General features: G+C 37.9%; 1 protein-coding gene across 1 annotated transcript; it reads right to left on the reverse strand.

The window, feature by feature from the left end:
* Positions 1–124: 124 nt before the first annotated feature.
* LOC127642367 (ubiquitin carboxyl-terminal hydrolase 25-like) lies at positions 125–15,528 on the reverse strand (the record flags this gene model as incomplete). Its single annotated transcript, XM_052124980.1, has 16 exons — positions 15,292–15,528; positions 12,224–12,301; positions 11,199–11,343; positions 10,148–10,271; positions 9,484–9,646; positions 8,060–8,146; positions 5,441–5,578; positions 5,127–5,203; positions 4,795–4,868; positions 3,577–3,728; positions 2,778–2,905; positions 2,418–2,513; positions 1,965–2,129; positions 1,561–1,784; positions 505–575; positions 125–353 (listed from the first exon to the last, which is right to left on the reverse strand). Coding segments are annotated over exons 1-16 (1,993 nt in total), but the record flags the coding sequence as incomplete, so codon positions are not given.
* Between the last annotated feature and the right edge of the window lie 7,345 nt (positions 15,529–22,873).

Consider the following 22,873-nt stretch of genomic DNA (forward strand, 5'->3'; position numbering starts at 1 on the left):
CAAAATGTCCTGTAAACTGGCTTGAGGACATATAACTTGTACATTTCACTACTCGGCTCACTAGCTGTGCTGACATCGCAGAAGAGACACAATAATGAATGAGCAAATTAGCATATGAAGTTACCTTCGATGAGGAAGGGTTTTTTATCGTCAATGTACATGAGACAGTACGCGCTGGCATTGCGATATCCACCAAATGAGTCTCTCACCAGCTCCTCCCAGGATGATTTTGTAACAGAGATGTCATTGTACTTCATCCATTGCCGGTGATGTGGGTCGTAGATGTACGCCCAGTAGTGTCCTGCGTTTGCCTGACCCTCGTGGACCAAAACTGCATGCAACCGGTACGGCACCTGAAACAGAAAAATGCACAATAAACTCAAAATTAAGAGAAATTAGTAACTTATGAGGCGTAATTTCTAAAATCAAATGTTTGAGACTATATCGGAGATCTCATAATATGTATAGTTATTTGAGCAGTAATGTTACTCTAACATTTCTCACCTGCATCATGGACTTGTCAGAATACATGAGTTCGATAGTTCTGTGGATTCTGGATATACTAGCTTGCAAATCTGTGACAAACACAACAAAAACGGTGTCAATAATTTAATTGTACAATGCCTAAAATTATGGGAAAAAGAAAACAGGCTGTACAGCAGTTTAATTTTGTTTACATGATGAACATGTGTTTTAGTTTGCGTGCATGTGTAATGACATCTATATACCTCTAGGTGCGAGTCTAAATAAATGGAAGTTGTATGAGTCTAAATCTGGGGTTCTCAATGGGGGCGTTCAAAGGATGCCAGGGGAGGGGGGTGTTTATCAGTCATAATAATCAAATCTCTTGTCAAGTTCCTCTTTTGCCTAGACTTAGAGTATATCAGCTGGTTCTCAATTATTCGGGTTGGTATGCATTTGTACCGTGGTTCATCTGATATTAAAGTCTAGCTACGTATCCGAAGTATCTGGTTTAGCAGCGTCAAACACACAGGTGGAGGAACAACCTCGGCTAATGCACCTGTATAGCTCTGTAGAGCTCTTAAACTCTCAGATTTGCGAGAATGAGTAAGAAGGCGCAAGAAGCAGAAACCATTTTAATTCAGCAACGAATTATACATCACCACCCTTGAATTTACTATAACTGTACTTTAGGCAGAAATAGATTGATAATAAATATTATCACATCACTACTTCAGCTCTATTAAATTTGTCATAGGCTATATTAGGGGAGTGAGGAAATATAAATAATTTTTGTTAAAACATTTTTCGTATTTATTGTTTTTACATGTGTTTACAGTAGTTTGGTGTTTTATGTTTTTTTGGTACAACAAAGTCTCTGCTCTCAAATTATATCATATACGTAATTGGGGGCTGGGGTAAGGGAATGAAGTAGGGGGGCATACATCAAATAAAGGTTGAGAACCACTGGTCTAAATAAACAAAATTGTTTGCATATACACACACACACACACACACACACACACACACACACACACACACACACACACACACACACACACCGATCAGACGTGTATATGTGCATGTGTGTGTTTGTACCCCTGGTGTCATTCTCCACTTCCCTCCTCCAGCGGTGCAGACAGCCCTCCAGTACCCTCAGCTCCTCCTCTGTGATGTTTCGTGGGGCGGGATGCATGGGCAGGTCTGGCGGGACGCGGGACTGGGTGAAGGGTTTATGAATTGGCACCCGCTGCTGCTGCTGTGTCTGTGGACCGGTACTGGAGACCTCAGCAGAGACACACCCATCTGGTTGCTCCCCTGTGCTGTTAAGTCCAAACAGAACAACTCATGTAAGCATTACGATATCTCAAAAACGTCAAAGGCAACAGAAGAAATATAATTTTTTATGAATTGAATTGTTTAGTAGATACTTATAAAAAACTGTAACAGTGTAGAGAGCTCAATGGATATTGGAGATATTGAAAAAATTAACTGGTTCTTGCCTTGCTGCAGGTGGAAGCTGAGCAGTTGTGCCACCAGGTGGTGCTGTTGTATCAATGTCTTCTACAGGCGATGTGCATACAGGCTTGCTGGATGCAAACTCCATGGCATACTGGAGAACATCAGCCAGAGGAAAACGCTTGGGCCCTGAGCCATAGCTGAGATACCTACAGAAGTATCACAAAGAATATTTTAGGAAATACTGATTTCAACTAAGACAGAGGACTAGTTGGCAACAGACCAAATGCACAGAAATGAAAGCGTCAGCCAGTCTCAGTTTTAACCAATCTTTAATCAAATTAGAGCCAAATTCCAGACAGAAAGCTCAGGATGTGACATTCATCATTCCATTAACAATATAAAAACTTCTTTCATGTCTAAAGCGGAGACATTCCTGTTATGTTAGTTGAAAACAAGGTCAGCAAAGATCTGAGCTGAGGATAGAGTTAACAAACCTCTCCAGTCGCTGCTGGAAGACAGTCAGGTGCTCCTTAAGTCTTCTGATCTCCTCTCGCTTTATCCGGGTGATATCTCTGTTTTTGTCCATGTACCTGAAATCAACTGAAATCTTATGGTTTGATGTTAAAGCAACTTGATTATACTAGACAAAACAAAAAATTAACAAAACCACAATGAACACAAAACCAAAAAATATAAAAACAAACTTGATTGAACAACAAACAATACGAAACAAAAAACATTTTTACTTTTATTTTCATAATAGACTTGCTCTGGCTTTTTTATTGCGAGTGTCCGTAAGTAACCTTTCACCAAGAACACATTCACAAATGCAAACAAAAGCGGACCACACCAACCTGTCCATGTAGAGCATTGATGGAAACTCTAGCTTGTTGTGGATCTTCTCAGGTCGGCCTAAGGCTTGATTAAACTCAAACCTAGACAGTTCAAATGTTAAAACCGGTGGGAGTTCTGTAAACCAGTGCTGAAAAATAAATCATAATGGCAAATGTCTCATTGGCTTGGCAAACCCTAATGTGCACACAGAGTCATGGAGTTAAGACTCAGGGTAAGGGGTTTGTTCAAATCCCTAACCCTAAGTTTGAGCGATTAGTAATCGGGATGCTTAGCTTAGCCATATCGCACAAGTAAACCTGTTTTAAGTGGCACCTGAATTTCCCAAGGCATTTGTTTTATTCCACAAATCCTTCTTTAATGTTTTTCCCTTATCATTTTTCATGAGAAGCCCATCCACGTGACCAATCCCAGCTCCGCCAACTTTGCCGGAATGAACACTGGTGACCTGCCTCTGTTGAGCAGCTCACATTCAGAGCCCTGAGAGAGACACAGTGTGCTCGACTGGGGCAGCCAGTGCTCAGAATAATCTACACCAGAGAATCTCCTCCTTTATTTGCACTCAACCAAAGTAATTAGCAGGAAGCAGCTGCGTAGGGACCTGCCCTGGGCACCACTGATGAGTGAAAAGCCATCATGTAAAACCTTGGTCAGAGGTCACATTTATTTTTTTTCCTCTCTTAAAGATTGTGATTGGCTGGCAAAGAAAGGACGATCTTAAAGAAGGGACGTGTTTTAGATGTCTGAGGTTCAAACTGTGGAGCAGTGGGGTGGAAATAGAGAAATGACATCACTACAAACCTCCTGCCCTGATTTGGCAGAGTTCTCAGCAGAATCCAACGACTCAATCTCGCCCTCAATCATAGCCGCCTCTAAACACTCATGTAGATCTTTGAAGCTGTTCACCTGAAGAGGGTACTGCCCAAACATCTCAGTGTTCTCAAATTTCTTTCCTGTGAAAAAACAGTGACACACACACACACACTTTAAATATTCTCTATAATGCGCTCCGTAGAGTGATAATCTTGTTTTTTCAGTGTAATATCTAATTTTGTAAGCACCATATATAAGCAGCACAGTGAAAGTGAGTCATGCACACCAAGTCTGACCAGCAGACTTAGACCAGAAACAAACTCTATTAAAGTATACAGTACAAATGCAGATTTGCTTGACCAAAACATCTCCATTAAATCAGATGTATTATTATTCAGGTAGCTAAACTGCAAAAATGTTGCTACACCATTACAACAGTTGACCTGATAGAAAAGAAAATTTCCCACAATAGACAACAGTTTAAACTAATGCCCTTAAGGCAAAGTTGAGAATGCAATATGTACTTACATAGTTTTGAACTGTATTCTTATACATTTCTGAATGCAAAGACAAGTGAAATGGAACTTGCATAGCTTGTTCATGTACTTGGATAGAGTATGTTTAGGCCGAGGATTTAGACTCAGTGGCGCATTTCAGAGATAACAGACTATTCAATAACAAAATAACATGTATGGAGGGAATTGCTCTTATCTACTGGGCATTGATGGGATTGTGAAAAGTTGTTTCAATATCACAGGTGGCTGTCAAAGGGAAATTTAAGTCATTTTAGGGCAGAGCACGTTTTTTTTGTGTGTGTGTGTGTGTTGGGGGGGTGGGGGGGGGGGGGGTATGTGCAGCAAGGAATAGTTCACAATAAATTGAGGAATATATATTCTGGAATTAAGAATGTAAATAAGGTCAATTTAGATTTTATGTTTACTCAAAATTTTAACAAAACAAGAACATACAAACGGACTCATCTAAAGAATGTAGAAAGGTCACTAACAGTATCTAGCCAGCAAGAATCTAACCAGTTATGATCAGTGCTGTCATATTTAATAAGCATATCATCACTCAAACATCAAGGCCTGGGTAGATCAATCAGAACCCCAGTTCTCCACATTACATTAACGCAAAGTTACTTTTCATTCACTGGGGGAAGGACTCTCGATGCCAGTGGATAACACCCCTCCCCAATCTACTCACCCTCCAGAACGCCTACAGCCAGAAACCGCCCATAGAACAGCTCAACCATAGGGTTCTTTGGATTCTCTCCCTCCCTGTGTGGAACAAGAGCAAACGTGTCACACCAGCGTGGAAACGCTCTGAACTCGAGGAGTCAGTGTCTTTGGCTATTCGAGTCACACTTGGACAGTATTCAGTGAGTGTTTCACCCACTAAACACCACTAACCATTAATCATTGTTAATGTTGTTCCAACTGAATATCTGGTATGGTCATACATAATTCTATCTGACATGAGAAAGAAACATAGGAACAGAGGAAGGCCATGTGAAATGGCTGTGTTTAAGGTCTCACCTGTCCTCCTCTGCCTTAATCTGAAATGCATCTTCCAACCAGTCCAAGAGTTTGTGGGTGAACTCGCTCACATCCTGCTGTACACACAAACCCATACCTATTCAGATTATGAACAAATGTGCTTTTTTTTTTTTTTTTTTTAAACAGGTCTCAACTGGTCTTGTTTGCATTCTTGCTAAATGCAAAGGCCATACTTTGGTTAGAATATAAAACAAATGTTGTCTATAAAGATGGAGTGTAACTGATTTACCCTTGGCACAAATATCCAGAGTTAATTTTTCTATTAGTAACAGCAGTGAGGTCCAGAAGCTTACCTGTTGAGACTCACTGGACTTGAAGGCATCCTTTAGGATCTCCACAGCTCTGGATGGGTCCACATACTTCCGCTTGGAACCTACCAACAACGAGAAGAGGCGCCTCAGCTCCTGCATGAAGGGGAGGTTCCTGAACTCCTGCAAAAATGCCACAGAAAAACAACAAAAACAAAATTATTTTTTTTCATTCTCACATAAAGCGAAATACTGTGTGAAATAGCAATTATTAAATAATCGTCTGATCACGTTTATTTGATCTCACTGTGGTTATTTGAGATAACCATGATTTTTGTGCACTTTAAATTCCAATCACATTTTAATGCCCAGATAAAGGAATTTTAGAGGCTTGTGTCTCTGCAGAACAAAAATAGGTGTTTTCCAATCAATTGGCATGGGCGTTTTTCAACTGTTTTAGACGATTTGCCTGCTACATTGAGATTCCTACTTTCATTTGATTGTTGTGCTGTATCAAAGAAAATACTATAATTTGAATTTCTTTTCATCACTGATATATCTGTAAAATGACCTGGCATCAGCTGCCAAGCAAAAGGAAAATGCAAAAATTATTTACTGTCATTAAGTTGTCCCTCATTGTTTATCTCCCTGATAGAATCTTAAAAAATAATCCGAACACTGCTCTTATTTACATAAAAAACTTTCATATTAACCACTGCTGTCAAGGTCCAAAGAGAAAACAAATCATAATGAAAATATCATACAAGTAGTTCATATAACACAAAGCTGTTTTATGGCCAGAGAATGCTTGGAATAAAGTGCACAAGTCTTATGGACTATTGTTATTATGTCTTTATACTGAACCTTTAATAGTGCTTTATAGCATTTGTCCTTTATGAAGCTTTACAGCTGCTGATTACTATAAACTATTTTACTGAACAGAGCTGCTTAAAATATCTATTTTTATGTTCCAAGAAAAAGTAACAGCATATAGGTTTTGAACAGCATAAGCGTCAGTAAATGAGTGAGTAAAAGTACATTTCCCATTTTCAGGTGAACTACTCATTTAACTGGTGGCTCATCCTCAAAATAAAATGGTCTCTTTAAAAAGACGAACACTAAAGAAGACACTTCGGAGATGCTGTACAAAATTCAGAATTAATTAAAGACAAAAGAGATTATTGAAAAAAATCTTAAATCGATTGTTAATTATTACCTAATACTATTTGCACTAATAATACCTGACATTGTCCTTGCCAAATCCTAGAAACTTAATAGAAGCCACAAGTCACACCATGTTCTAGTTTTAATCTGAAAACGCTCTACTTTGTGTTATAGATCATTTTCTAATATCAAGTGAATTTTCTAAAAAGGTACTTCAGAAACTTACCAGATAACCACAACATTTCAATTCCTTTACAATATACACATTCACTCTTAAGCCTGTCTTAAGACTGATTCGCTGAAAACTGCTCCATCAACGTTTTCACATTCACAGTTATTAATGAGATCCGAATCACATACTGTACGTGACATATTTACAATTCAAAATGGCGAATTCTGCAAAATGGAAAATAGTTTGCTCCCTTGGAAATCTATATGGACTCTATATCTGTGGAGTGATAACATGATTTAACAAAATCTCAAAGGTTTTAGGGCTCAAAGGCTGAAATAACAGCTTGTGGGTTTAATCAAAGGGCACTAAAATAAAGTATGACCGTGAAGAAATTAGGACAGAAATGTTTTACTATTGCATAATATAAGCCCTAGAAAGACAAATAATCGTCATAATCATTATTATTCTTCTTGACAATTAATCATCAGCCAAATATCATAATCGTGACAGCCCTAGTGTGAAATGACAAAATCATAGACAATCAGAACATATTTAATGTTTAAATACAAATGTCGAGATTTCGCTGTAAGTGGAGAATCCCAGCATAATGCAACAAAAATAAGAATTGACAAAATGTCTAGTGCATAACATTTTATTAGATGGAGATTGGCTGGATCTGTCCCCTTTCAGGTAAGGAGATCTTTGCCAACACACTGGGGATCCGAGACCTTCATCAGCTTACTTCGGCTAGATTTTCTTTATCATAGGAGCTTTAATTGACAATCGATTAAAATCTAAATCCTGCAAAAGCTCCAGAGAGGAAAAGAAAGACTGATAAAGAGAAAGAAAGAAAGGGAGTTGAGATGAATCCAGGGCTCTGCGGTCATCAAACAGCAGATGAGGTTAAACTCAGATTATTGGCCATGTCTGCTGACCCCATTCACAAACTCAGGACCCAAAGAGATAGACCCGAAAAAAGAAATCATAGAGAATGCAGCTGGCCTGCTGTGCCGGACACTGTTCAGTACTCTCCCACTCTCAAACCCGGTCTGTAGGAAAACGTGCCAATGTGACAATTTAACAACCAGGATACAGAAACCCTTGAAAAAGCACTTCATCTGGTTCACGTCCCCTAGTCTCAGGCCAATGAGATGAGTGAAAATCACTGCGCTCAACAGCAGGATGATGTCACAGCATGCAACTGAGGCTTTAAAAAACCGTTCCAACAAGGTCACTGCAGCTGAAAGTGTATCTCTGAGAAATCGAAGCTATTATGGCACGTTGAGTGTTGGTGAAAGTCAGTGGAGGCGTTTGAGGGGTGATCTTACCTTCTGATTGCGTGGCAAGTCCTGCATTCGGGCAGGGGGTGAATAATGCAACACCAGCCTCTGGAACTCCAGCAGGTTAAAAAGAGACTGAAATTGAAAAAACAACAACAACAAAATAAATCACTTTGAGAACGGTGTACAAACTCGGATGTCAACCCAGCCTTGCATGATACATGAGACTAAATAAAGGGACTGCAAACAGCTCTGAAATGTTTTTTGCCTTTTTTTGCACTTAGCCAGTATCACTAGTGTCATAACATAGTGTCATAACAGTTTGTTTTGGTGACAGAATCACACATTTAGAGCCTCTTTCAAATCTATAAACCCACATAGATCAGCATGGCTAGGATGCCTGCGGTTCTCACACGAGCAGGGGCTTCTACAGGAGTCAGATTACACACATGGAAGTAAACAGCATGTGATAGAGTGCTCAGCAATCATTATTCAGTGTCTACATGGTTCATGTTCTCACACCGTGTAGGAGACACAAACAATCAGCCTGAAGTCATCAAACAGCATTGACTGCAGTTCCTCTCTCTCAGTATTATGCTTATAAAATGATTATTCATGCATTATGTACGGTTTGAGCATTATCAAAATAAGTAATAAAAGTTTTTAATAAGCTATACAAAACTTAGGGATGCACTGATACAAAAATTGTGGCCTATACTGATATACAGATACTTACAATACAAAGGTGCAAAAAATTTTAAATATCTATCGGTTTCTCACCCACAGCTATCATATTAATCTGAAGATATGGATTAAAACACTGCAGTAGTATTGATTACTTTTATGATGCCTTTATGTGCATAAAAATGTTGGCACCCAATCACTTGCATTGTATGGGCCTACAGAGCTGAGATATTCTTCTAAAAATCATAATTTGTGTTCTACAGAAGAAAGTAGTACACATCTGGGATGACATGAGTATGAACTAATTTTTGGGTGAACTATCCCTTTAAAGGAATGTTCCAAGTTGAATACAAGTTAAGCTCAATCAACAGCATTTGTGGCATAATGATGATTAACCCATAAAACATTTTCGAATCGTCCTTCACAAAAAAAAAACAGCACAGTAAAGCACTTACAATAGAATTAAATGGGATCAGTACATAAACATTCATATACACACTGTCAAACCGGGATAAAAATACCTACTAACCTTATGTGTTTAAAGTATCCAATACCAGGAGTATTGTTTTGAAATTGTTTTTGTGGTAATCAACATTGTGCCACAAATGGTGTTGATTGAGCTTAAATGTTTTTTTTAACATTGAGCATTCCTTTAAACTTTAATATTTACTGATACCAATTACAGTGCACCCTGAACGAAGGTTCAACGCAATTTAACTGCCAATTGTGGTTGTATTAATATCTTGAATTCATAATATTTCAATGCAGTCACAGTGATTGATACTGACCTGTATAACTGCACTGAACCAACATGTGTTGCCCACATTCTTCAGCCCTACGGGACAGTTCTCCTGCCTCTTCCTGTCATAAGGATTGGCTGAATCGCTCCATACTTCTGTGTGAGTCCGCTTCAGGCTGGCCTTGTTCTCTGCGATGCTGGCCTCTAGGACTCTACAGCAGAAAAACACCAAACGTAACTTCAGTCTGGTCAATCCATTATGAAAAGGTTCCAAAACAACTCAACTGGTCAGTGTAATTAATTAAATAATCTGCCTGCCATACAATAACAAAAACCAGACAATAACACAAACAATAACATAGTTATATCTTATAATGCATCTCAAGCTTTTCATTATGATGTCCAGAATACTCTAAATAAAACCCAGCAGTCTAAAGATCGATGTACACTTCGGTTGTCAGCATTGCTGATCGGAACACATACAGTTTGCACAATACAAATTCCGTCATCAGCACAGTCTACACAGACTGGCTACAGAGTACCACAAACCAGTCGAAGAGTGCATGTGTCAAACACGTTTGTATTCGCTCGTGGTCAAAAGACTTTGAAAGGCTGAGCGCTCAGCTGAGTGCAAGGCAACCCAGAACGCGGAAACACAAATTATACTTGAGCCTTAAGGGCTAAAAATCTGTCCAGAGAGCAGCAGGCTCCACCTGCTAATGGCTTGCTCTTCATCAGTGATTCCAGTCTCCCTGAAGGCCCTGTTCGACTCCTCCAGACTGAGAGCGATGGCACGCTGAAGGTCATCTTTATCATCTCCAGTGAGATCAATTACATCTGAAAAAAACAAGTCACTTTCATATATGGGGTGCTGACAAATGACAACTGCCTTTAGAACTACCACAACACACTAACAATATGGCATTTTTGGGCCATAAATTATGAGACCATATGCATCAATCATGATGCCCAAAAGCGTCGATCAGATAGGCAGCTCGCTATGATTTGAAATAGCCATAGTGACAAATCCTAAATATCTCTAACTAAAATCATAAATATACATTTTATGCTCATGCCACAAGCAAAAAATTAAAACATGGGGCAGCATGCAAAACTAACTTTCTCTCTCAGCATTTTCTCAGCACTACATTTAGAGTTTGAGTCATCATCATTAATACAAGCAGGGAGGACAGGCAGGAGCTTTCAGATGAGTGCGCGCGAGTGTGTGTGTGTGTGCGACGTATTTATCAGAGTGCTGCCAGAACTCCTACTGTTGCGAGTTACATGATGCTTCATTTGAGTATCTCTTTCCTAAATAGGAATTTCAGGAGGACTTATGCCATGCCTTTTCATTCTCAGATTTGACACAGCAGTGGCTTGTTTACTCCATTTGTGTTTAAGGCATTTAGAAATGAATGAATCAGCCCTTTAATCCCTCTTATCAAAGTACAGGCACTAAAATCCATGGTTTATAAATAATTAAACAAAATTTGCCTTAACAGTTACTTCCAGAAATTACTTAAAACATTAATAAGCATATGGGGAAAACTCGAAAACAATTCAAATCAAGTCTTCCCGACATCCTTTAAAATTGCTCAGAAAACAGTGTGACTCAGTTTCCTGGCTGGAGTTAAGAGAGCATGTGCACCTGGTTCTACAATCTGTTTTGGTTTACGTCATGGCATTTCATTGCACTGCATCACAGACCAGTGTAACCTTCCCCTATATTCCAGGCAATTATTTTTCTGAGATTTAAATACATACTTGTGTCAGCCTGGCTGCCCACGCTGATGTATCTATCATTGGTGACCTGGGCTGTCTGGTAGTATGTGGCTTCATCTTGCTGTGGGACCTTGGCGTTCTTCTCCGTGAGATAGGCAACTGCCTCAGCTAGGTCACCGTTACTGACCTGGACACACACAGATCACACAGCAATCAGCGAACAAACATCTTTATTATGAACAAAAACTAAGAGTAAACCAACCAAATTTGCTTCAAATACGCCAGAAGTGCTAATTTACATCCATTATGTCAAAATGAACCCTGAAATGGTGATCTGAATGTGGAGGAGTCTTGTATCACCTTAAAGGTTTAGTTCACCCAACATTTTTAATTCTCTCATAATTACTCACCCTCATGCCATCCCAGAAGTGTATGACTTTCTTTCTTTTGCAGAGCACAATCGATGGTTTTTAGAAGATTTTCTCGGCTAATTAGGCCCATACAATGAAGGTGAATGGGTGCCAACATTTTTAAGCTCCAAAATCCACATAAGGGCAAAATAAAAGTACTCCGGATGACTCCGGTGGTTAAATCCATATATTCTGAAGTGATTTGATAAGTGTAGGTGAGAAAAGTATCAATTTTCAAGTCCATTTGTACTTTAAATCCGTCTCCCTGTGTCAATTTCCATATTACTTTCTCATTCTTCATCTGTTTTTGGTGATTCACATACTTTGTGCCTATCACACCTTGCTGGGCAGGGAGGAGAATTTATGACAAAAAATGACAAATATTGAACTGTTTCTTAACTACACCGATCATAACGTGTTTGAACACATGGATTTAACCACTGGAGTCATTGTATGACCCTACAGATCTGAAATATGCTTCTAAATATTTTAATTTGTGGTCTGCAGAAGGAAGAAAGTCATACACATCTGGGATTGCATAAGTGCGAGTAAATCATGACAGAAGTTACATTTTTGGGTAAAGGGTTTTGCAATAATGAGTGACAGACTGTACATTATTGCACTGCTAATTACAAAATACGTAAACAACAACGTCACCTGCAGCGCCTGCTTTAAAAGCTGAACATCTGTAGTTCCAGTTACTTCCCTCAACTGGTTTAGTAATGTCTGCTGGTGCTGTGGAAGAAACATGACCAGTTACACAACAGAAAGCTAATTTTTAAACGCAACAGAAAACAATGGCAGAAAGCCATTTCAAGATGTTCACAAAAATGGCAAGAGCTTTCTAAAAAGTGCAAATTACAATCTGATTAGCTGGCTTTGCACTATTTCCGGGAGTCAAGTTGTACAGGTTTTCATCGGTCTGCCGGAAACAAAAATCACAGGCTGCTACAATGAGCATAAAATTAAGAGCAAGTCATGGAATTTTCCAAAGTGTATGAGGCTGAGTTATTAAAGCTTTGAAAAACAATTAAAAGTTTTATTTGGGGCAGTTAGCAACAAGGTAACAAGATACCCTAGTTGGCAGAGCAGAAAGAGAGAAATATCTCACACCTCTGGGTGGGAAAGCACAGAGTACAGCCCTTTATCTCATTCCTGGCTGTGATCAGGCACGGCATGAGTCAAAACACAGACCGTTTCAAACTTAAGAGGGTGGAACAGCAACTCCTCCCAAGACTGAATTCCAGGCTGAAGTTATGGCTCATCTGACCATTTCAGTCTGGATATTGTGTGGAAGTCGTAAACTTCTGCCATCCATGTTCCATGCTGTCCTGTGCAAACATTCTTCTCCTTGCCTCATATGCTTTAAGCAGTCAGCACCAAATTCCAAGACTGAGTTACATCATTACATAACAAAATTGTTGCCAGGGGGGAGAAGATGCTCTACATTTCTTTCCTTTCTATCCATGATCTGAAAAGAAACACTCACTGAGGTGGCGTCCCCTCCCTCCCTGCCTCTGATATGGATGCACTCAGATAATGTAATGCACATTTCACAACAGTAATATGAAAAACTAATACAAAATCAGGGCCAATTAAGGGCTGCTGAAAGCCAAACTTGTGTACTGTGTACAGTCTTTTCACTTTCAGTTCATTTGAAATGCATAGCTTTCGGTTCCCAAATATCAGCAGTAACTCTCAGAAAATGATCAGGCTCGAAACTCACCCTGCTTCACTATGTTAACAAAGCCACTTTGTTTGTTACTTTTGATGCATTATCAATATATTTAACTGAATATATGGTCAGACTGCATACCAAGCCAAATGACCACCCCAGTGTTTCCTAAAGCTGTATTACATTAAACAACCACTGCAAAAAATACTCACAAATTATACTCAGGACATTACTGAAGTAAAAAACAGAACCATCACTATTTGAACAAAGTCATTTTTGATCAAATCTAGACAGGCCCCATTTCCAGCAGCTATCACTACAACACCTTATCCTTGAGTAATCATGCTAAATTGCTCATTTTGTACTAGAAAATCACTTACCATTATATTAAACACCGTTGAAAGCTATTTGGTTCGTTAAATGAAGCTTAACCTTGTCTTTGTTTGAGTTGTCACAGTATGCAATAGACTGGCATGCCTAAGGACAGTATTAGGTAAAAAAATAAAAGCACAAAAAAAAAGAAACAGCTTTCTCTAGAAACTCGTGAGTCAATCATTGTTTTGAGGAATGAAGGCTATACAATGCTTGAAATTGCAACAAAAAAAAAACCTGAAGATTTCATACAAAGGTGTACACTTCAGTCTTCAAGGACAAAAGAGATGTGGAAGGCCCAGGTGTACAACTAAACAGGAGGATAAGTACATAGTTTGAGAAATAGACGCCTCACATGTCCTCAGCTGACAGCTTCATTGAATTCTACCGGCTCAACACCAGTTTCATGTACAACAGTAAAGAGAAGACTCAGGGGTGCAGGACTTATGGGAAGAATTGCAAAGAAAAATGGACTTTAGAAACAGAAAAACAAAAGAAAAGGTCAGAGTGGGCAAAGAAACACAGACATTGGACAACAGATAACTGGAAAAGAGTGTTATGGATCTTAACCCCATTGAGCTTTTGTGGGATCAGCTAGACTGTAAGGTGTGTGAGAATAAGAACAAGACAGCCACACATATGACAAGTGCTACAGGAAGTGAGGGGTGAAATGTCATCTGAGTATCTGGACAAACTGACAGCTAGAATGCCAAGAATCTGCAAAGCTGTCATTCCTGCACCTGGAGGACTTTTTCTTGACTATACATTGTGATCAGCTGAATGCCACTTTGGTGAATAAAAGTACCAATTTATTTCCATAAGAGCCATAAAACCAAGATAAAAACAAACCCACAAATCACACAAATGACCCAAATAATCAAGCAAAGTGTAGTTTACAACAACCCAACCAGACAGTTTACAAACTGATGAAAGTATATATGAAAAAACACAAGGGTGACACATACTACCAAGAAAAGTTGATGTTTATAAACAGATCAAATAAAATTTAAACCCTCAAGAAAACACTAATATCTAAAAGCAAATTAAATAAATCCACAGAACCATAAATAAACGACACACACCACCATGAAAGTGAAATGCAAACCCTCAATAACACCAATATGCGGCACGAATAACAAGAAAACTCTAATGTTAACGCTAAACAGCGTGAATAATTCACAATAATAAAGCAGCGGTTCGAGTGTCAAAACATAAACAAACCCACTAAACTAAGCAAAGACTCACAATGAGTAACCATACCACTTATTACTACTCAAACAGAGACTTTGCTGAGGATTTACAGATATTTCCGTAAGATATGAGTGATAATTGAGTGAGTTTTGGTGATATTTCAGTGTGTTTCAGAAGTGTATTAGCTCTGTCAGCACATACGCGACTGCAGCTTTAGTTTAGCTGAACGAGCATATGCCGTTTTATTTTACAATGTTTGTGATCCTAACCCTTTAAAACGATTTCGTGAACTAAAATCTAATAATTTATAGAAAAACACACCGAAACGTGTGGCGCGGCTAATGTGATGCTAACACTAGGCCGCAACAATCAAACTGACCTACAGAAACTTATAACGCTCGAAAACCTCCTCACGACACAGCCGAACCGAATCCAGCCGAACAGGACCGAACTGGGTCTGTGTGGTCGGGCAGTGAGCGTGCTTTACCTTCTGAGAGTGCTGCTGCAGTACATTCTGCTCTACGGTCATGGCCGGTTCCGATCCAGGCGAGATGGACTCAGATTTGCGGGTAAAACAAGGAGCAGATAGGAGTTCAGAGTTTCAGACGTGAGAGGTTAATAAAATCTCATCCGCGCTGCAACGGCGCCATGACGAACAAGAGCAACACAGACACATCTGACATCCATTAGCTGGGTCTGGATCACACACACACCCTCACATACACAGGCGCCTACGTCACAATCGACGAAATAAACACACACAACATAAAACATGCACAAACAAAACAATGTACACTCTCTTACATAGCCTATAAAGACATACAACACAGCTAAAACAAGCCTATGGTTGACTGGTCTTAGCCAGTTTAAGCTGGTCTCACAGCCTGTCCAGCAAGAAAATGCCCCAAACCCCTCTAAAACCAGCCAAGTGTGCTATCAGCCTAGACCAGCTTCAAGATTGTGGAAGCAAATGTTTAAATTTAAGTGAAACACATATTTGTCTATCAATACATTTTGGGGGGATTGTGTACCCATCAATGTATATGGTTAGGGCCCTGCAACCACATAGACACATGCATATGGTTATATAACACCTGCGAGCACACACACACACACACACACACACACACACACAAACTTGTTTTTATATCATTGTGGGGACTCTCAATAGACTTCCATGCATTTTATGGACTTTATACAGCTCTAACGATTATTTATATCCCAAAAACCTAACCCTCACATAAGCATATTTGCATTTTTACATTTTCAAAAAAAATTACGTTTAGAATTTTGATAAGACATTTCCCTCGTAGGGGCCGCTGGCTGGATCTCGATTTACAATCCTTGTGGGGTCATTTGGTCCCCACAATATTGTATAAATATGTACACACACACACCCACAAACACATGTTGGTCTACCTATCATTATGAGGACTCTCCATAGACATAATTATTTTTTATACTGTATGAAATATAGACTCTATCCCCTAAACTTAACCCTCACAAAAAAAACTTTCAGCATTTTTACATTTTCAAAAAAACATTGTTTAGTGTGTTTTTTAAGTGATTTGAATTATGAGGACATTTCTAGCATTATACCCTTGTAATTACCAGTTTGTAACCTAAAACAATGTCGTCGTCCCTCCACACACACACAAATAGTATAAAGTCAGCTGATTTTGAGTTCTGTAACATTAGAAAATTAAAATGAACGTTAACAGTCAGAATAATTATGTTTTTCTGTTTCTATTGTGAGTGAAAACAAAATTATGACTACACCAGATGGAATTTTCCCTCAAAATCGGTGCAGAAAAAGAAAGAAAGAAAAATAAAAACCCTGCTGACTATGTTTATGTTTTGGTGGTGAGCAGGCTGGCTTGTTCATCTTTATATTTATACTTCTTTTTTCTTTTTGATAAATATGAAATAGATATATGGATGTTTTCCAATTAAATTTTGGCACGATATAGTGTCAGAAATTAATTACCCCCTGTTTTTTTTTCTGTTTTTTTTTTTTTAGGTAAAATGTTTTGTAATCTTATAAAATATATTTTTAAATACTTTTATCTTAAATACTTCAATTCAATACATTTATTTAGAAATTATATCTTATATTTTAAGCAATATTATGCATACTTATTCCTAGAATATTATATAATATTATATGTCACATATAAAAACACTATTGTTTTTTTTCCATGAGCCCCTGTACATTTTTGCCCCATGCATGATTTAAAATAATTTTTATCTCTACTGTGGACACGGTTTCATTGAAAGTGAGGTGACAATCCACTGACAGACAGAGAGACAGAGAGACAGACAGACAGACAGACAGACAGACAGACAGACAGACAGACAGACAGACAGATAGATAGATAGATAGATAGATAGATAGATAGATAGATAGATAGATAGATAGATAGATAGATAGATAGATAGATAGATAGATAGATAGATAGATAGATAGATAGATAGATAGACACATGTGAAACCTGAACGCTGCCAGCAGATGGCACTCTTGTACCTATTTTCAGTCAACAGATAGTTGCATAAGCTCTGTGAAAGGGGCCATGAGGACACCATACAAGTCAACAAAGAAGGTCAGAATGTTTGTACCAATTTTATAATCACTTTTTTTTTTTTTTTTTTTACTATTTATTGCTAGCTATGAATAATTGTGTATCTGAGAGTAACTATTCATATTCTTTTTAAATATATCATATTCTCAGTTATGAGAAACGCAAAGCACTGAACCAGTGATACAAATGAGAGCATGTTTTAAACAGGAGTGTCTTCATCAGCAGTTTTATCAGTGTCATTTTACTAACAACATGACAGTGAATGAGGTTTTTTGTAGCCTTGTTCAAATTTTCTGTGTAAATATGTTGTGTGGTCTCTCAGAACTACTGGTATGTGATGTTTTACAGTGTGTACATATATACAACAATAATGCAAGGAATTTGAAAACTGTTTCTTGTGCAGTAGCCTAAATAAACACAGCTCTCTCATGTTACATAAGAATGCTCTACTTTACATTTACAGGTCAGAGGTCAGGCAAATCTAATCATGAGGCCATCCAGCCCTACCAGAGGCAGCCACGTGAGTTCATGTAACAGCTGTAACATCAAGACAGAATGCAGCTTTGATATTGTTATATTAAAAACAACACACTTAATACACATACCATATTATACATAGATAATGCATTGAAAACTCATTGTCTTTATTCTTAAATGAACTAAATCCTAGAATATATGCCCCCCATATTATCTCCCAGCTCTCTTAAAATGTATCTGATGTGTAATCCAAATGCTTCATGGTTAAGTCCAGGGAATTCTCCACAATATCCCGTTTAAATGCATTTGGTACAGGGGCCATTTGCTGACCTTTGGCCTTAGATCCAATAGTTCTAATCTCAGTGAGAGTGCTTGACACTGAAGTGCCCTTTTACATTTAAGAGTGATTTTAAATGTTTGCACTGAAAGTCTATGACCCATGAAGTTGGATTTAATCTGCTCATGTGTAGAATATATTCAAAGAATAACATCAGATTTTATTAGCCCTTTAAAATAAGGTTTAATGCATTAGGGATCATTAATTAACAATCAAAAATCATATTTTATACCATTTGATATCCTTGGTTAATGTTAATTTATAAATATACAGTGCTATTATTAATTGTTTATTCATAATGCATTAACCAATGTAAAAATATACAACTTTAAATTTTTTTAATGTATTAGCATATGTAGAAAATATCACAAACCAAGATTAATAAATGCTGTAAAAATATTGACCATTTTAGTTAACTATTAACTAATGTTAACCAACACAACTTTACTGTAGCATTGCAAAAAATTAGGATATGACATCATTTGAATGAGTGGAAGTAGGAAAATAAACAAGAACTAGTAGCCTGCATCAGTTCAAATCTAAGTTTTCTCATATACTGTAATACTGTAAAAAAAAAACATCATATTGTCAGACATTGGTCCCAGCATTGAACTTGGAATATCAGTTAATTCATTGTTCCATTAACCCATGAAATGTTAACTCCAAATATAAGTTAACTGTGAATCTTTTTAAAGCTCTTTTATGTTCAGTGGCATGAGGTCAACACATTACCAGCTGCCCGTGATAGACAACAGGGCTCAGTGAGTGTTCTTCTGTCAGCTGTCACGTTTCTGGTGGCCTTTGAAAAAGGGTTACCGGGAAATGGAAGAGAGGTGGGGTCACAGCTGTGGGGCAACTGCAGATCAACCACAGTGAGTTGAGCTGGAGATGTCAGATGGAGGCAAAGGTCATAACCCCTGAGGCACTGGCACAGACTTCAAGAAGCTCACCTTTACAAGCATCAATCGGAGTGGGTAAAACAATAAAGAAAAACATAGAATACCTTAAGCATGCAGCACGGATTAAAGCAATACACCACTCCAGGCTGTGCGTTAAAGTGATTTTACCAATGTTAAAGGGTCTTGTTATGCACACCAAAAAGCAAAGTGCCTAAAAACCCCTTTAACCATGGGTCATACCTTAAAGAAAAAAAAATGAAAATTCTCTCATAATTTACCTCATGCCATCCCAGATGTGTATGGCTTTCTTTCATCTGCTGAACACAAACAAATAATTTTTGAAGAATTTCTTAGCTCTGTAGGGCTATACAATGGGTGCCAAAAATTTTAAACTCGAAAATCCACGTAAGGGCAACATAACAGTACTCCAGACAACTCTGGTGGTTAAATCCATGTCTTCTGTAGCGATATGATAGGTGTGGATCAGAAACAGGTCAGTATATAAGTCCTTTTTTTACTATAAATTCTCCTCAATGCTCAGTCAATCTCTAGTTCACTTTCATTTTGCATTCTACTTCTGTTTTTGGTGATTCACATTCTTTGTGCCTATCACCCCCTACTGGGCAGGGAGGAGTATTTATGGTAATAACTGACTTAAATATTGATCTATTTCTCACCCACACCTAACATATTGTGTCTGAACACATGGATTTAACCACTGGAGCCATATGTATTACTTCTATGCTCCTTTTATGTGGATTTTGGTGCTAAACATTTTTGGCACCCATTCACTTGCATTGAATGGACCTACAGAGCTGAACTATTCTTCTAAACATCTTAATTTGTGTTCTGCAGAAGAAAGAAAGTCATACATCAGGGATGCATGGAGGGTGAGTAAATGATGAGAGAATTTTCATTTTTGGGTGAACTATCCATTTAAATGAATATGTGGATCGAAAAAGACCCAGGTGAAATCTAGATGCTTATTATTTATATAACATATTTTGAAGGAAAATCAAGTTTTCACACACATTGAACTTGAAATAGGAGTTTTGGATGATACCATAAAAACAGAAATATAGCCTATTTACATGTTTGGTGGTAAAATATATAATGTCTCAACAACCCTTTATATTTTATTCATTATGTTTATGTCTTGTGGCTAAAGTGAACAGGCCCCATTCACTTTCATTGTAAGTGCCTTTGTCTAAGTAATAATGTCTTTTAATGTCAACTTACTAAGCTAGATTCTAATGCTACCAAAAAGCCATTGTTTCTTTCGTGGTAACTGAACTGTACACAATTATTTCCCTGTCAAAGAACAATTTTGACACCAGCCTGTGAGAGTCATTATCCAGATGAGCCTTAAGATGTAGTTAAACACCTATACATGAGTGTTTTCTAAGCCAACTGCTGTGGATGGTGATGAAGTAGAGTTAAACATTGAGCCCCGAGACTGTGCTTAATGCAGGAAAAACACATTGCAACTTCAACTCTCCGTCTCAACCTGCTGAACCTTGCTGACCCGAGTCCTTTGTCTTCCTGAAGGACATTACTTTTGTGTAGTGGGCTGTAGTGAAATTGTAAGTAGCTTTCTGGGCTGCCTCCAAACCCCCTCTTTCCACCATCAAAGTCCAGGATATCGGAGGATATGAGACAGACAAACGTCTGTTTGTGCGCTCTAAAACGCTGTCCTCAGGTTAGATGTGTGACTTGTGCGTTTGCCCTCATCTCTGTTTTGAAGTCAAAAGGAAATCAGAGGTTCAAGCATGATAAGAATCTCTGGATGGAGAAGTTCACATGGAGGAAAGGTTATTGGAAGTTGAAAGAAAGAAACCTCATTAGAGGATTAAGAAGGGGGGAGCTGGGAACTGAAACAGTCACTCTTCGAGACAAGGAAAAAACCCTCTCCTTCAAAAGCCTGGAATTAGACAAAAAAAAAAAAAAAAAAGAAAAAAAAGTGACATTTGTTATCTTTAAAGGAACATACTGGGTTCAATACAAGTTAAAGGGAAAGTTCACCCAAAAATGAAAATTCTCTCATTATTTACTCACCCTCATGATATGTGTATATCTTTCTTTCTTCACCAGAACACATTTGAAGAAAAATAGAAACATTTCTAAGCTCAGTAGGTCCTTAAAATGCAAATGAATGGCAATTTCTCATTTGAAGCTCCAAAAATCCCAGAAAGGCAGTAGAAACTTCATTCTTACAACTCCAGCTGTTACTTTAATGTCTTCTAAAGCAATATGACCGCTTTGGGTACGAAAAAGATCAATATTAATTTATTAACTCTAAATCATGCTTCCGTTCTGCAGTGGTATGAAAGTGAGCCGTAATCGCATAGGCATTTGAAACACGTGAGAACTGACGCACGTGCATCACAGCCGGAAGAGCAGCGCTGTTTTCAAATGAGGAGGAGGAACGCTGTACAGTAGCTTAGTTGGTTTTGGTTTAGATCTGTATTGATCTGTTTCTTTACTCACAATGGTGCGTTTATGTGCTTATCCTGGATGTCTCAACCGAGTGGAGAACGTGAGATTACCTTTGTATCATGGCAACACGAATACATCACACGAGAGTGTACAAAAGTACTTATATATTGATATTTTTTGCACCAAAACCAATCATTTTAGAAGACATTAACCACCTGAGACTTGTGGATGGTGTTTATGCTGACTGTGATTTTTGGACCTTCATTCATTTGCATTTTAAGGACCTACTGAGCATAGACATTTTTCAGTTTTTCTTCAAATATGTTCTGGTGAAGAAAGAAAGTCATACACACCTGGGATATCATGAGGATAAATAAATAATGAGAGAATTTTCATTTTTGGGTGATCTATCCCATTAAGCTCTATGACCATCATTTGTGTCGTAATGTTATTTACCACAAAACAAATAACCCCTCCTTTTCTTTAAAAAGGTTACAGTGAGGCACTTACAATGGAAGTGAATGAAGACAATTTTTGGAGGGTTTAAAGGCAGTATGTGTAGCTTATAATTTTATAAAAGCACTTAAATTACATCTTTTGGTAAAACTTGTGTATTATTTGAGCTGAAAAGTAATACGGGTGTATTAGGGTTTTAGGTTTTTAAGTGTAAATCATGTTAACACTCATATTGTTTAAGTCTTGTGGCTATACACATGAAACAGGTAGTGTTTTAACATGTACAGATTAGCCTACAGAATCTCAAATTAAGTGGTTAATGTTTCTTGGCCACTTTTGAAATCAGTGGTCAAAACTGGTCCAAAGATAATTTTAATGGATATTTTCACTTTCAAGTCAGTTTCACTCAAAGTCGCACAGGTATGTTCAAGCAGAGTAACTTCCAGTGTAGCTGAAAACATTGATTATGTACACATCCCCTTAAAAACCAGAGTGTGTCCAAATATTTTTTTGCCTTAATATTAAACAGTCTATCTATTGTACCATTCAAAACCTAACAAACTTATTTTTTTAAATATCTTTCCTTAAAATAAATGCCACTTGGTTTAATATTTTGTAATGATATTCACATATTAAGCTCGGTTTCATTGTCTGTCCAATTGGTGGTTTTAATTACATTTTTTGGGCCACTGTGCATGTGGTAACAGGGAAATGTTATGTAGTCCTTTGGAACATGCAATCCAACAATTAACTCGATTCTAAAATGAAATGTTTATTCTTACGGTTGATTTAAGTGGCCAAGAGGAAGTTGAGAATTGAGATCAATGTGTTTCTCTCACAATGGCTGGATAAGCCACTTTTCAAATGGAAGCCAACAACCCATTT

Source organism: Xyrauchen texanus, unplaced genomic scaffold, assembly GCF_025860055.1.
Source record: "Xyrauchen texanus isolate HMW12.3.18 unplaced genomic scaffold, RBS_HiC_50CHRs HiC_scaffold_569, whole genome shotgun sequence".
Taxonomy (NCBI): domain Eukaryota; kingdom Metazoa; phylum Chordata; class Actinopteri; order Cypriniformes; family Catostomidae; genus Xyrauchen; species Xyrauchen texanus.